This window comes from Eucalyptus grandis, chromosome 7, assembly GCF_016545825.1.
Source record: "Eucalyptus grandis isolate ANBG69807.140 chromosome 7, ASM1654582v1, whole genome shotgun sequence".
Taxonomy (NCBI): domain Eukaryota; kingdom Viridiplantae; phylum Streptophyta; class Magnoliopsida; order Myrtales; family Myrtaceae; genus Eucalyptus; species Eucalyptus grandis.
This window is the reverse complement of record NC_052618.1, coordinates 13,976,800-13,992,690: the sequence shown is the minus strand read 5'-3', so window position 1 is coordinate 13,992,690 and position 15,891 is coordinate 13,976,800. Positions and strand designations below refer to the sequence as shown.

Below are 15,891 nucleotides of genomic sequence, written 5' to 3'. Positions count from 1 at the left end.
AAGTGAGTCACCTCATCTCGACGAGACAGAGAGTCACTGGAACCCACCGCTCTTGGCAATGCACATCTACCCTTTAGAGATTGATTTGGGAGGGCTATTATTGATATGCGGAAGGGAAAGAATGCGATCATCTCAAAGGGGTGACCTGAAAACACAGGCGCTGATATAATAGCATGAATCATATGGACAAATACGAATACACGCAAAGGAACAGCGCCTGTGTTGCCAAGATCACCCATCGGAGATGCCTCCCTTTCTAAGGCCCCCCCGAATCTGGGGCGGTGGGTCTCCTGCCTCGAGCATTTCTTATATAGGAAGAGTCAAAGCTTGGGGTACTCACAACATCATGTCGCTAGAATGTGCTCATCCTAACGTCACCCTGAAAGCTTGTCGTATATGGAGGTGTAAGTGACAAAAACGCTCTGGGCCAGAGAGAACGGGACCCACGTGGACAACGCATCCCGATACGATTAACCAGATTTCGCGGTCAATGAGCTCACTCGAAGGAAATCCTGGCATCTTTCTTGAATTGGTAAGGGAGAAATCGAAGCCGCGTATCATCCCCTTTGAGTCATTTTAAGGTCTGCATCTCATGAAGCGCGGTTGCTCGAAATTCCCTTCCCGGGTCATTCAAGAATGTGAAACGGAGGCAAGTCTTGCTCTGTTCAAGAACCGCCTCTGCTGGGGATGTGAATGAGGCTTGTAATGAACAATGGGCAAGAAATGGTGATATTACTCGGACTATGAGACGTGCGGAACAGCAATCCACAATTTTGTATACCAACCAGAACAAAAAGTTTTTGGGGGTGCTGGGGAGATTTCTCCAACTTAAAATGACTTGAAACATTTACAGAGCCATAGTTTTTTTTTTTTTTACTTTTTTTGGTCAGACAGAGCCATAGTTAAGTATGCACAAATCCAGTATCGATTTCAGATGGAGCAAGCACAACTTCAAAAACAATTAGGGGAAGATACATGATCATTAATGCAGAAATGCAAGTCCATGCACGCAAAGCTGCCGAAGTGAAAAGAACCATGTGTTTATTACGACATTGCCGATTCTTAGGAAGAGACGTCATTACACCTGAAAGAGAAATTTATCAAGGAAACCTAAGACAATAGCAGCTCCGTGCACATGGAGGAGACAGAGACCAGCAATCATGTGGGGAACGTGAGACAGGATTTTACAGAGTTAATTGCATAAAGGAATAGCTTCTTGAGGCCAAAAGGACTTTCCAGCATTTTTAAGACTACAGTCATGTCATATGACACGAAAGCAACGTGACCGTGTATCAAAACACCACAAACAGCCAAGAATCCTGCCAGGAGCTTAGCAGTATTAATAGAGTGCTAACTAAATGCGTATAAGAAAACATAGAGCTTAGCCGCTTAAGTCCTTTTCAAAAAGAAAGACATCTGAAAACTTGTAGCCAATAAGAGCATTCATTTCTAAGGCAGCTTCTCTTTTGCATAGAAAAAACGCATTACTTCCACTGGTGAATCCCTTCCCCTATCCTCAAAAGAGCCATCTAGACACCAAAAAGCTGTCTGCACTCCACAGTCACAAATGCCAATGAAGAAGTCGACCAAGATTGATCTCAGATGCATTTGAAATTGCTAAAGCATGTAAGCAAAAGAGAATCCACTACCAATCATATCATTGAAAGCTTAAGGCCAAATTTGATTGTTTAAGTCAAGCAACCAACGCCGTCAGACCATAACATCAAAACAAGCATTCGTGGATATTAAACAGTAGAATCTTTTAGCCAAAGTTCGCACAACAAAAGACTGATCAAGCAGATTTGTCCACCCAGAGAATCATAAACAAGAGATTCAGCAGAAGGGACGTTGACACCTCCAGAAAGTAACAGCAGTACCTCCAATTGCTCTGCTACACGCGCAAAGAATTTTTCAATCAGCGCAGAATCAACTGCTTTACTATGACTGAAAAATCATGTGCATAGCGATCAGTAGTAATCTTTCTACCCCGGACGGAAGTTCCCTGTACCACAATGTTCATAGGGACCAGAACGGTCCTGATTATAGGAGCATTTCCTGATCCTCCTTGAGTACCACTATCCCTATTGCGCCCTCCAGATCGATCACCATTTCAATCAGGACCATAGTGCCCACCACCACCAACTCCATACCTGTCATCCCTCCCCCTATACCTACCTCCCCAGCCCCCTTCACAAGGACACTCCCTTGCACAATGCCCAGGCTTGTCACACTTACAGCACTCTCCACCTCCACCTCCATGTCCACCACCAGAGTCCTGACTGGAGCCACAATCATGACCACAATCACGACTGCGATCACCATCTCAGCCTCTACCTGAACCTTGAGGCTGAACTTTTTCTTCAATGATAAGTCCATTCATTTCCTCAATTGCCTCATCCATTGCTTGCTTCTCATAACCAAATCCACAAGAGTATCCCGAGAACTTGTCAACCACCCCCTGCATTAAAAATATTCTTATCTGAGGTAGTTTGTATTATATGACAGGGATAATTACAGATATAAGAGCTTGTACTTCCAACTTTTAGATGGAGTCATCAACACAGAAAATCTGTGATAAAATGTACGTTATATGTGGCAATGATATTCACAAATGTCAGCCAAACCTCATTCAGATGCAACAAGCAGATGGTGAATAAAACTACTTATGTCGAGGGTTAGACATAAGGCAAAATTTGTCAAGTCTTCTGCAAGTGTTTCTCCTAACACTTTTTGCCATCCTTGGTTTCAGATACTGGCCACAACTGCTATCCAGGTTGTCAGATTGACGCTGGTGGCAGATACTTGTGGCTGTCCAATGTTTAGAGCAGAAAAAAGAGAAAACCATGCTCGGTTCAAATCACAACCAGAAAATGACATTTCTCACACTAAGTTAAATTGAAGTTGATGGCGATTCTTTTCATGAAGAAAAATGGATGATTCTTCAAGAGTTACAAGAAAGAGAAAAGCAATGGTAAACTACTTAGACTTAAGCCACAATTTGTCTAAGTGTTTTGCAAGTGTTTATCCCCAACTCCTTTTGCCAATTAGGTATAGCCTTGGCTTCAGAAACAGGCCATACAATTGCTGTCTCAGTTGTAAGATTGACCCTTGCGGCGGATACCTGTGGCTGTCCAAAGTTAGAGCAGAAAAATAAAAAACACACGGTTCAAATCTTAGCACAAAAATTGATGAAAGCCATTTCTCCTGCAATTCTTTCCACCCACATAAGGGATAATTTGGAACCTTATTTCACTTAACCCACTAGATGAATATCCTGTCACACTAAGTTCAATTCAAGTTGATGACGATTTATCTTCATGTGAAAAATGGACCATCCTAGTTACTTTAGAGAATATAATAGCAAACACTCTTCACGAATTAGAAGAAAGAGAAAAGCAAATGGCGAACTCACTTGATTTTCCAGAATTCTCTTCAAGCTCGCTGCACATCCCCCACAAGTCATTCCCTGCAGAGACGAAACAGAGACACTCAAGTGGCCGCACACAAAAAAAAGAGTAAAAAAATCGAACATTTAGCTCGTGCATTCACACAAAGTGCGAGATATATATATATAGAGAGAGAGGGGGCTTACTCCAACGTCGAGAATGATGACATCGGAGGTAACACCCCTGAGGCCGCCTCGGCTCCATCCAAGACCGATTTCTCCTTTCCATCCTCACCGTCGACTCTGCCGCCGCCACATCTGCCGAGAGGAGCAGCGGAGCTCGGAACGCATCGCAAGCGGAACCTCGTGGGAACCGGGGGAGACAGACAAGGCCGGAGCGAGGCTCGGGGGTGCGGATGCGATCGGCGTAGATGCAGCGGAGCCTGTGGGCGATTAGCCGAGACGGATGTTTGGCATCAATGATTGTATCACTTTTGGCATAAACCACCAGAGATTTGAGTGAAGCCTGATATGAATTAGTAGCTAGCAAAGTGCTGACCAATATAACAATTTCTTCCTTATATTGAGTCATCAGGACCTTGAACTTTGTGAATTTGCCGAAGATCAGTTTGATATGAGGGAGGGAGGGAGGTAGAAATAGAGAGACAGGCCAGAAGGCTTCCCTCCCTCTCTCAATCTCTTCAGCAAATTCACAAAGTTCAAGGTTGACTCAATATAAAAAGGAAATTCTTATAATGGTCAGCACTTTCTAGCTACCAATTCCTACCAAGCCTCACTCAACCCTCCGGGGGTTATGCCAAAGGTGATGCGATCATTGGTGCCAAACACCCACTTGCATTGGCGATGCAGTATGCAGCGATCGGGTAACGTAGCGGAAGGATGGAAGACGAAGGAGTTGAGGGGGACGGAGATGAGGATGGAGAGAGTCTTGGTTATGGTTGACTCCATCGAAGCTCACTTTCTCTCTCTAAACTCTACCTATAAGCCTCTTAGTTTGAGTAGAGCCACGGGATGGGAGCAAGGAGATGAACATGGCCACCTAATATGCTTACTTCATCACCACATAATCATATCAAAGATAATAAATATACCAAATGAAATTTCAGCACAGATACATCTCATGTTCGAAAAAATGAGAACCTTAGGTTTCTAGAGTTAATTGATCCGAAGCATACAAACTAAATACAATGCTAGAGCAGTTATCGCCCACACTCACTAAACTAGACCTGACTGATCAACTTACAAAATTCTTGGGACCCACACTAGCTCATAATGGGAAATACAACTTCCCCTACATTTTCCATACTAGATTTGTTCTGTCAACTGTTCTATTGAAAGAGTCTACAATTTTTTAATAGATGACACAAAACCATTTTGTAGATAGGAGTATCAATCCAAACTTGGTGAGTTCCGCCAATGAACATGGAGTGTCGACTCTGATCCACTTAAAAAGCAATACGACTAACCTCTAAAACTACAACAAGAGATTTTTCTTTCAAATCCAACCAGCAACCTGCATCCAAGCTGTCACGACCCGAACCCCGGGCACATGCACATCCCTCAATGGTCGATTTTTAAATTTGCAACATCCCAGGAATTGTTGCCGACCCATTCATTTATTTTGCACATGCGGAAACGTAAACAATCTCCATACAACAAAACAGTGGGATAGAAACGTAGGATATTATTTTTCACAAACCACAACTACAACATTATCGTATCTATGTAAATAGACCAGTTTAACATCCCCAAGGTTTGATACAAAAAGTGAAGCTATTCGATTAACCACTAACTAAGCTTCTATTTATAAAACTGGGGTTTACTATTACAATACCATACTTCTCAATATCTCGGGGTTGAGCTGTCACCCTACATCCAGTCTTGACGGAAAACCCGTCATCACTTGGAAGGAGATAGCGAGAGTCCTATTCCTCCTTTACTGCGACCAACGGTACACGATCTAGCCTTCCTTCATTTATGGACCTGAAAAATGTTAGCCCACTAAGGGGTGAGATCACATCTTAGCGAGTAAATCTCCTAATTCCAGATTAGGTGAAGGGTACATCCAGCATGCAATCTAATCACATTTCTTACCACTCTTTTAACACCAGCAAGTTCCTGCATATTAGCATCAAATAAAATATTCCTAACAGTGTCAAGTTCACACATCACGGGAATACTTTAACATAAGCATATGCAAGGTGTGAATATCCATGTAAGCATACGGGCCATAGTCAATGTAATGAGATAACAGTCTTCCGGCAAAACCGAGCATCTCATATGTCACAAATGATGTTAATGCTCAGATAACAGTCTTCCGGCATAACCGGGCATCGCCTCACACCGTTGAGCGCGGCAACGTCTACATCTAGACGGCATTCCAATTAAGGAGCATCGATCCAGCCTCCACTGCGACCGGCATCCGTTGACGTGGGGCATTCCCGAAGGAGCATCGCCCGGCCTCAAAGGCTCGTGGCGGAATCTCATGTTGTGAATGCATATGACCAATGTCACATTTCAATAATCAATTATATACAGCATCCACAGCATCAATTGAGCACTTTCATAGCAAGAATTCTTCAAAACAAGTATATATTCTTATTCATCCAAATTAACAGAGAACTGCCCAATAACGCTCTCCCAATTTCGAAGTCAGAAAGTCATCCATACGATCTCGAAAAATTCTCAAATTCGGATACGTGCTAGAAAACATATAAACAAACATTTTTCATGAAGACACCAAGATCCAGATCCCTCTGGATTCGGCCCAGAAATTGTTTCTATCCAGCACAAAAATCGGATCCAGTTCCAGAGAGCCAAACCTATCGAAATCAGTTCGTTTTTGGGTCGAAATCTGCTTCGTTTGACTTGAAATTTAAGTATGTTAAACTAAAAGTTATAACAAACAACTTTTGTGAAGGAACCAATTGGAAATTCGACTTCTAAAGGTCATTAACAGCCCTCAGAATCATAATAGGTCACGGATTACAAAACTGTCCGATTACTGTTCCGAGGATGACGTCATTAAAATCGTCATCTTTTTAATTTCTAAAAATTAAGATAAAAATATATGTTATTATTTAAGATGTTCAAAACATTTCTTCAGAACAAAATCATTTCAAAATCGCAACACAAAGTTGTCTACAAAATTAGCAAAACATACACGTTCTAGAAACTGTTTTAGTAATCAACTACTGTTCTAGTCCGAATCTTCCACCGCGACTTTTGTTTTGCTCTCTAAGCCTTATCTAAGCTTTTCTATGTCTATCATAACGTCCCTAACCAACATCTATCCATATATAACGCCATCTACATATTTTTAACTTGTACAAATTCCTAATAGAGGTACTCAACCCCTAGTCCAAATTTAGAAGACAACTCACCTAAACACAGCTAACGGCGGCTCGTTGGTGGTTGAACAGCAACACAGAGACCAGCCTTGATCCTCTTGGTGATGGTGTTGAGCCGAAACCGCAGAAGATTGTGATGTGGTATGATGGCAACAGCAACACACAAACTTATAAATTTTTCGGTAGAGGAAACTAAGTATGGAGTTTGGTCGTTCAAGAGGGAGCAGAAATGGAAGTATCACATTTAAGGGAGCAGAAATGAAAGCAACGGTTTGTACGTTGAAAGAGACAAAGGAAAAGAATAAAATAGAGGAAGAAAGGGAAAGATGGAAACTGCCGTGTAAAATACAGCAGGTAGACTTACAACAAACAGACTTCTATGCGTAAGAAAAAGGATGGGGAAGGAGAGTGTAAATTGATGGGAAGTTTCATTGAAGTTTCCTTCAGCCTTTTACCTAATTTTCCATGGAAACTTTGGCCACCCATCACCCTCATAGGCCCCACCAAGTTTCCAACATTGTTTCTTCTAGAGGAGATGAAAGAAAAGGTTGGAAATCTACGTAAACTGCTGAATCCGAATTTTGAAGTGATTCTCATAGCCTTTTCCCATGGAGAATGAGTTCCTTTCCTTATCAAGTGGTCCCCTATCTTTTCCAAGTCAATTTCCATTAAATACCAAGAAAATTGAGGTGAGGTTGTAGGAGAGAGGATTCCTACGAATTTCTTTTCTTTGAGAAGACTTCTCTTCTTTATTTAATTACCAATCTAACATCTAATTCAATAGGGTCAAGTCCCTTAGTAACCAATTATAATACCTCTTAAATTGCTTCACATTAGAGGTCTTAAAATCCTACTTAAAATGTGGCAATTCCCTTGCTCTTTTAATTTGCTGATCTTGCATATTTCGTGAGCAATTCCCATCATCCATAAATTTTGAGAAGACGCAACAATGTCCTTGGGATGAATTGTGACACGTGACAATTCTTAATTTTTGTAATCGACATCATTTCCTCGGTTAATTTCAGTCAAAATGTGATTTCTAGCACAACTTAAACTATCGGTTAGTTTTTGGGAACTTTTGGTGCACTGACCCGTGGTCGATTATTCCCGAGCCACGATATATATTTTCGACGCATTGGGAACTCTCAATTGTCGTGAAAAATCTCGAGGTTTCATTACGAGCACAGGGTACCAAAACAACAGAAAAATCGGTTTAGTGCCGATCGACGAGAAATTTGTAATTAGTTGGAATCACCCAATCCTAATTTTATTTCTATCGAATCGACCTATTTCCGATTTCTGATAGATTTTCGACTGTGCCGAACTGATCCTTGTAGACTAACACGGTCGAGCGGTCGATTCTGGTCGAATTTTCAAGTCTGTTGCATCAAAATTCTTTAATAACTTTCCCGATTAGTCAAGTTATCTCATGAGTGATCAGCTCAGAGAATAGCGCTATAGGCACGTCGACGAAAAGCCCGAATTATTCAATTGAAAACAGAAGCGAAAAATCAGACTGTCACACAAGCATTCGGCAAGAATAAGTAATGAGGATTTGAGAGTCTAAAACTAGCTATCAGATTAAATTGTTTAGTCAAATCAGGGAACACAACTCAGTTTCCATTGCCACGAATATGGTATTTCCACAAGAAAGGCTAACAAAAGCAACATATTTTATCCTTCATAATTTGCCCCTTTTTCCCTAGCTAGGTTCTCAAGGTTTGAAATTGATAAATCAATATAATGCATAAGTTTAGTCAGAACAATGAAGTTTTATTTGTTTGTCCTCTCCTGTCATGCATTGTGACTGCCAAATTTCCACGCTAAAATAAGTAACCAAATCTCAATGAGCAACAGAGATTTCAACTCCACGTTGAGCTCGGATGCAGTAAGAATTTCTGGACTACTCTCAATGAGCAACAAAGATTCATGAAGCCAAGGCTGACCAATGACGATGACATAAAAAAAGGTATAGTTATTGCAAGCACCATGTTGGACTAATGTAGCAACTCAAGGGCTAGCAACATTTCAGTATTGGCGACAACTCTAACTATTTGATTATAATCGTGACTGAGATTCTCCATACTAAAGAAAGATTCCTAAAGTGGCCAGTTCAATATTTCAAAAGAAAACCTTTTAGAGTCGTGCCCAACAGCTTTCCTTGTTACGTAACCATTGGCCTTTTTTTTTCCATCTAACAAGGAAGTGCATCGTAAGCGAGTAAAACCTAACTCTTTATATGTATCTGTGACAAGCCAAAGAGATATAAAAGTTTACACTTCAACCTAGTATATGGAGTAATCGACACAAAAAATCTGTGATAAAAGGCACGTTATATGCAGCAATGATATTCTCAAATGACAGCCAAACCTCATTCTACTGCAACAAGCATATGGTGAATAAAATTGCTTACCTCGAGGGTTATGTACAGTCTTGGCTTCAAATAGAGGCTGTATAACTGCTGTCTCGGCTGTAAGATTGACACTGGCGGCAGGTATTTGTGGCTGTTCAATGTTAAAGCAGAAAAAAGAAAATAACACGCAGGGTTCAAATCTTACTGAAAACCATCGCTGCCATGGCTGTTGCCTCCGAACACCATCCATTACTACAACACCGCCATCGACCACCACCGATCGTTCGAAGATCTTCGAACACACAGCGTCGCAGATAATAATTCAACACATGAACAGCACGATGAAAATATAAAAGGAGAAAAAGATTTGAGAAAACCTCACCTCTGGTGATCATTGTCGAAGCGTCACACAAACTCCGGGCCACTTCTCACAGATAGACCAGCACTGTCGACGACCGAGAAACGCCTCAATGAAACGGAGTTCTAATCACGATTGATGACCAAGCGAAACCCCGAGACAGCCATGGAAACTCGTCGCCGATGAAGATTCAGGCTGGGTGGCGAAGCTTCAATGGAGACAGGGATCAATCAGACTTCTCGGCGAGGGGAGAAACGGATCAATTTTTCACTCTCTCGAAGCCTCTTTCACTCTCTGCGTACGGTATCTGTTTCTCTCTCTTAAAAACGGCGCCTCCGAAGAAGAAAACCGCTGCGGTTAACGGTTAACTTAGACGCCGTGATGGAAGGAAATATCAACGATAACCGACGCTACGGGCGGTTTTCGCGGATGAAGACCACCTCCGGATCCCCGAAAGAGACGGCTTTAAAATCCCTGCGCTTCCCTCCTCAAAGCTACCTTTGTTATATAAAATTGCATAATTCATCCCTTAACTTTAAATTTATTTCATATGGTCCCTAAATTCTAATGTATTGTACAATTAGGTCCCTAGATTTTCAATATATGTTCAATTTAGTCTATGAATTATATTAAAATATTTAAAATGTTGTCTCCAAATTTAAATTGTCATATTATCCTCACTCGAGAGATTAACTTGAAAAGAAAATGTAAAAACTACTTTTTGTTGTTAGACCAATCTAGCTATTATAGAACTTATCAAACGTTCATTTTAGTGCGAAAATTCAAGGGATCAATTATGAATTTCAACCTATTAAATTATATTTCTATCTATATTATATATTGAAAATCAAAGCCATTAGAGCATATCGAGTTTCCTCTAGCCAAAACTAGATTCTATTCATTCGTTCATCATGCCCGGTCATTGATATCTACCTACATTTATAATACTCGTTTTCCACCTATATCCAATATACATGCGGAAGAGCTTCAAACTGGATGTCAGTGTGCCTTGGGATCCCGGGCGTCTCGGAAACAAGGGGGTGCGCACGGCTTTGGAATGGTGAGAAACAGCGGCGACAAGATGGCCGAAGGCGTGGGGAGGGCGACGGGGGAAGTCCTCTGTAGTGATGGCGTGGAGTTTAAATCGGCGAGGAAAGGCGACTCCAACTCCTTCAGTAACCGTAATTGAAAAAATCGCCGTTTCCCTCTCAACCTCTTGGCCTGAACGTGAAGTCAGTTACAGGTGAGTTTCAAAGCCTTGACTGAGATTAATGGGTGGACCTGGTGAATTCAATTCTGAATGGCTTGAAGGGAATGGGCTGCGCAGAGTGGACTTAGTTGATGAGTTTGTCTTGGGTTGTGCAATGATAAGCCTAGGGCTTCACAATGATTTTCGAACTTAGGCATAGTGTACAACATGGTCCGTAAACTTTAATTTATTTAATATGAGCTGAACTTTAATTTAATATGCGATGTGATCTTTGAATTTTAATCTATTCAATGTGGTTTAATGGACTTTTGATGTATGTTCAATTTAATTCGTAGATATGTGAAAATATTTAATGTTTCTTGTATATCACCCAATGAGGTAGCCCAATATAAAAGAGTTAATCACACTCAAGCAATGTTATGAAGAAAATCCCGACTCAACGTGTTTGTATACTTACTATTGCATTGAAAAGTCATGGTTAAAATCTAATATTTCACGATGACAGTGAGACCTAACATATAGAGAGTAAATACCGATCGCCTATTTTCACCATTTTTTTTACTTGTAAAAGAAATTACTACTTCATATTTAAATTTACTAAAGTCAACATAAAATATCTAATATTTGAATTTAGATGTCAAGGTGATCAGTAACTTACTGGTTTGCATCTAAATTTTATGTATAGTCAACAAATTTACATCTATGCTACAATATATTAAAATGGTGTTTACTAAGAGTAAATCCAAGGAGAGTAGTTTCCAAATTTGCAGGTTATTTGATAACTTGATTAAGTCTTGAAAACTTAAATATTTAGCAATTAGTAAAATTAAACACATTTTGTTATCATAATAAAAATAAGCTTAAAAAGTTTAATGAAGTCAGAAAATCACCAAATTGCTAGGCAAGGGAAGGCCACTTATTCATTCAATAGAAAAGAGATACTTACTGAAAATGAGAATCTTGCTAAATATTTTGCAAAAAAACTTATTAAAGGTGCTCATGCTTAGTTAACAAACTGGGATTATTTGGTATTCAATATTCAGTTATTATGGAGCATACTTTACTTTCATTTTCAACATTGATAAATATAAGTACTGAAAAATTGAGTTTTCATTTCATAAACCAAAATAGCTTTGAAAAAATGATAAATTTATATAGCGGTGTCTCTGGTTTCTTGTTTTCTTTTTTCTTTTTTGGGGTTCACTGAGTAGGCCGTGAACATTCAGCGGGACAGCCAAAATTTATATAGTACGGAAAATCATATATTCAAGAGAACATCCCTCACCAGTCAATTCCCTGCATAGACAAAACAGAGACTCTCAAGTGGCCGCACACCAAAAAAGGAAAAAAAAAGAAAAAAAAATCGAGGCGTTAGCTCGTACGATACATTAAGTGCGAGATAAAATATATATATATATATATATAGAGAGGGGGGCTTACTCCGACGTCTAGAATTATGACATCGGAGGTGATACCCCTGAGGCCTCCTCGGCTCCATCCACGACCGATTTCGCCTTCCCATCGTCACCGTCGACTCCGCTGCCACCGCCACCGCCGCTGCCACCAAATGCGCCGAGAGGTGCAGCGGAGCTCGGAACGCACCACAAGCAGAACCTCGCGGGAGTCGGAGGAGACAAAGACGGCGCCGGAGCGAGGTTCGGGGTGCGGATGCGGTCGGCGTAGATGCAGCGGAGCCTGTGGGTGATGAGCCGAGAGGGGAGGCATTGGTGCTGCAGTGACCGGGCGACGTAGCGATGGAGGCGGAAGACGAAGGGGTCGAGGGAGGACGGAGATGATGATAGAGAGAGAGAGTCTTGGATATGGTCACAAATTGCTGGGGTCGATAGATTGACCTGTTTAAAAACATTTCTTTCAATAAAAAAATCGCATTTATTCCATGCTTATGATTAAATAGGTAGAATTGATTTTTTTCCTTCAAATAAGTAATTAAGATAATCTCAATTAAGGGGCTGAGTTCGCCGGCCAATCAGATTTTTATTAGCCGACTTCTTCCGACAGACCGAAATTCTTGTCCAAAATTTGCAATTGATTAAAAAAAATGCATGAATTAGATTTCTACCGTTTGCTTCTTCCTTTGCCTACTGCTGAAGCAAAATTGTTGTTGTCCCTTCCTTGCCACCGTTTTTAGTTGATTTTAAAACCGCTGAAGGAGCGTTATGCAATCTTATGCAATCTTTTGAGGCCATTTTGCCTGTCTTTGAAGGTTGAGCTGAAAACTTTCGGAGACAGCACGGCAACGCCACCGTGCCGTTCCACCGCTTTTCACCACACCACTTCTCCCCCTTCCTCTTCCTATAGGGTTTCTTAGCAAATTCTAATGAGAATTTGAGGTCTTGGAATTTGAAGTTTGTTGATTCACTTTCGAGTGATGCTAGATTCATTCCATTTCTTTTATTTGCCTATTGTATGTAGAATTTGATTGAACATCTCGGTTCGTGGCTTTTGGAGTGTAGGCTGGAAATATATTGTCGGAGTGCTTCAGTAATATATTATCCTTCAAATTTGATAGCTTGTCTTTTCTAGTTCAAATGGAATAGTATGGCAGTTTCACTTTTCTTGGATTGATGCTAGATTCATTCCATTTCTTTTATTTGCCTATTGTAAGTATGATGAGCTTTGGTGAAAACCACACAAGCCGCAACGGCAATAGCTTCACAATTAGAAAAAAAGAAAGTTGCCCGTCCGTAGGGGAGAGAAAAATAATAGTTGCGGGTGTGTCTTCATAAAAGCTAGTTTGCTTTAAGTGTTTTGTGTGTGGTGCGAGAAAATTAAAATGTAATAGTTGTGGGAGATGATATTTTATTGGAGTGTATACTTGTACTACAATTAGGTATAAATGTTTCTCAAGTTGCCCGGTACAGTTTTCTCATATTCTCTCTACAACACTTCCACAACCAATTAGTAATATTTTATAATTCTTTCTCTTTCTTTGCTTTTATTTATTTTTTTCCTCCATTTAGGCTGGTGATGGTCGCCAGTTGACCCTCACTAGCACTAGGCAGGCCTAGATCGAGTGAGGGCCGCCATGCCCTTGTCTGGCTAGATCTGGCAAGGGCATTGCGACCCTCGCTAGATATGGGCAAGGGACCGAGCACCCACACCCTCACTTGTGGCTGGCGATGGTCGGCATACATTACAGACATAAAATCATTTCTTCATAATTACCACTTGTACCTTGAGTTTTTGGCATAAAATTGCACCACATCAAACTGTCAACCTGTGCAAGATCATCCAAATTGTGAGGAGGGATTGGAGAGACTTTACTTCTTCTACACCACCTCCGGTCCAAGAGGTTATTATGACCTCACTCATGCTCTACTGGGGTGAATCACTAACGAGCACTTTAATCTCAACTTGTCGTGACAAGAAAGCGGCTAGAGCAACAATCATTAGTTTTACATAATTGTAGTATACTTCCCTAGAAATAATGGCGGCAAAAAATTGACAGAGATTCTTATTACAAATATGGAAAAAGAAGCTGAGTACAACCATGAAAATGAATTTCCAAAGCACCTCAATCACCACGTTGAACCCTAAAAGCGAGTCACCTTATCTCAATGAGACAAAGAAGCCATACCGACTAATTTGGGAAAGTCATTATCGATATGTGGAAGGAAAATAGTGTGATCATCTCAAAGGGGTGACCTGAAAACATAGACGTTGATATAATAGCAAGAATCGAATGAATGAATACCGGATACACGCAAAGGAACAGCGCCTGTGTTGCCAAGATCACCCATCGGAGACGCCTCCCTTTCTAGGGTCCGTGCGAAATTGGGTTGTGGTGGGTCTTTTGCCTCGAGCTTTTCTTATATAGGAAGAGTCAAAGCTTGGGGCACTCACAACATCGTGTCGCTAGAATGTGCTCATCCTAGCGACACCCCGAGACTGTACCATTATCTTTGAGATGTGCTGTCCCTGCTTGTCGTATATGGAGGCGTAACAGACGAAAACACTCCGCCCCCCGAAAGAACGGAACCCGCGTGCACAACGCACCCCGTTCTGATCAATCAAATTTTGCAGTCGTTGAGCTCGCTAGAACGAAATCCTGTCATCTTTCTTGAACTGGTAAAGAGGGAATCGAAGCGGTGTATCATCCCCTTTGAGTCATTTTAAGGTCCACATCTCATGAAGCGCGGTTGGTCAAAATACCCTTGCCAGGTCATTCAAGAATGTGAAACGGAGGCAAGGCTTGCTCTGTTCAAGAACCGCCTCTGCTGGGTATGTGAATGAGGCTTGCAAGTGAACAATGGGCAAGAAATGGTCATATTACTCGGACTATGAGACGTGCGAAACAACAATCCACAATTTTGTATACCAACTAGAACAAAAAAGTTTAGGGGGTGCTGGAGAGATTTCTCCAACTTAAAATGACTCGAAACATTTACAGAGCCGTAGTTAAGAATGCACAATAACCTTAACCAAGTAACTACAGAGAAAATCTGTAAAGGAAATGATCATATCCAGTTTTTGCTAATGCTAAGAGTGTATCTCATCTAGGAGTTACAAACCCAGTATCGATTTCAGATGGAGCAAGCACAACTTTTAAAAGAATTAGGGGAAGATACATGATCATTAATGCAGAAATGCAAGTCAATGCGCGCAAAGCCACTGAAGTGAAAAGAACCATGTGTTTATAACAACATTGCCGATTCATAGGAAGAGACGTCATTACACCTGAAAGGGAAATTTATCAAGGAAACCTAAGACAATAGCAGACCATGCACATGGAGGAGACAGAGACCAGCAATCATGTGGGGAAGGTGCTACTGGATTTTACGGAGTTATTGCAAAAAGGAATAGCTTCTTGACACGAAAGCAACATGACCATGCATCAAAACAGCCAATAATCATGCCAGAAACTTAGCAGGATTAATAGAGTGCTAACCAAATGTGTATAAAAAACATAGAGCTTACCCGCTTAACTCCTTCTCAAAAAGTAAGACATCTGAAAATTTGTAGCCAAAACGGGCATCCATTTCTAAGGCAGCTTCTCTTTTGCATAGAAAAAACGCATTACGTCTACATGTGAATTTCTTGCCCTATCCTCAAAAGAGCCATATAGACACCAAAAAGCTGTCTGCACTCCACAGTCACAAATGCCAATGAAGAAGTCGACCAAGATTGATCTCAGACGCATTTACAATTGCTAAAGCATGTAAGTGAAAGAGAATCCAGTACCGATCATATCAT

The 15,891-nt window shown here is 40.9% G+C and overlaps 1 protein-coding gene across 2 annotated transcripts; it reads right to left on the bottom strand.

Annotated features, from left to right (window-relative positions):
* Nucleotides 1–1,657: 1,657 nt before the first annotated feature.
* LOC104452805 lies at nt 1,658–9,346 on the bottom strand. Of its 2 annotated transcripts, XR_005553027.1 has the most exons (5): nt 9,170–9,346; nt 3,599–4,919; nt 3,413–3,466; nt 2,981–3,121; nt 1,658–2,458 (listed from the first exon to the last, which is right to left on the bottom strand). XR_005553027.1 is itself a non-coding variant. In XM_039317103.1 (4 exons), the coding sequence occupies exons 2-4, from the start codon at nt 3,975–3,977 to the stop codon at nt 2,448–2,450; spliced, it is 444 nt and encodes a 147-aa protein (XP_039173037.1). In that variant the 5' UTR covers nt 3,978–4,919; nt 9,170–9,346; the 3' UTR covers nt 1,658–2,447. The 2 variants fall into 2 exon arrangements, 1 of the variants encoding a protein (XP_039173037.1); XM_039317103.1 differs by lacking the exon at nt 2,981–3,121.
* Between the last annotated feature and the right edge of the window lie 6,545 nt (nt 9,347–15,891).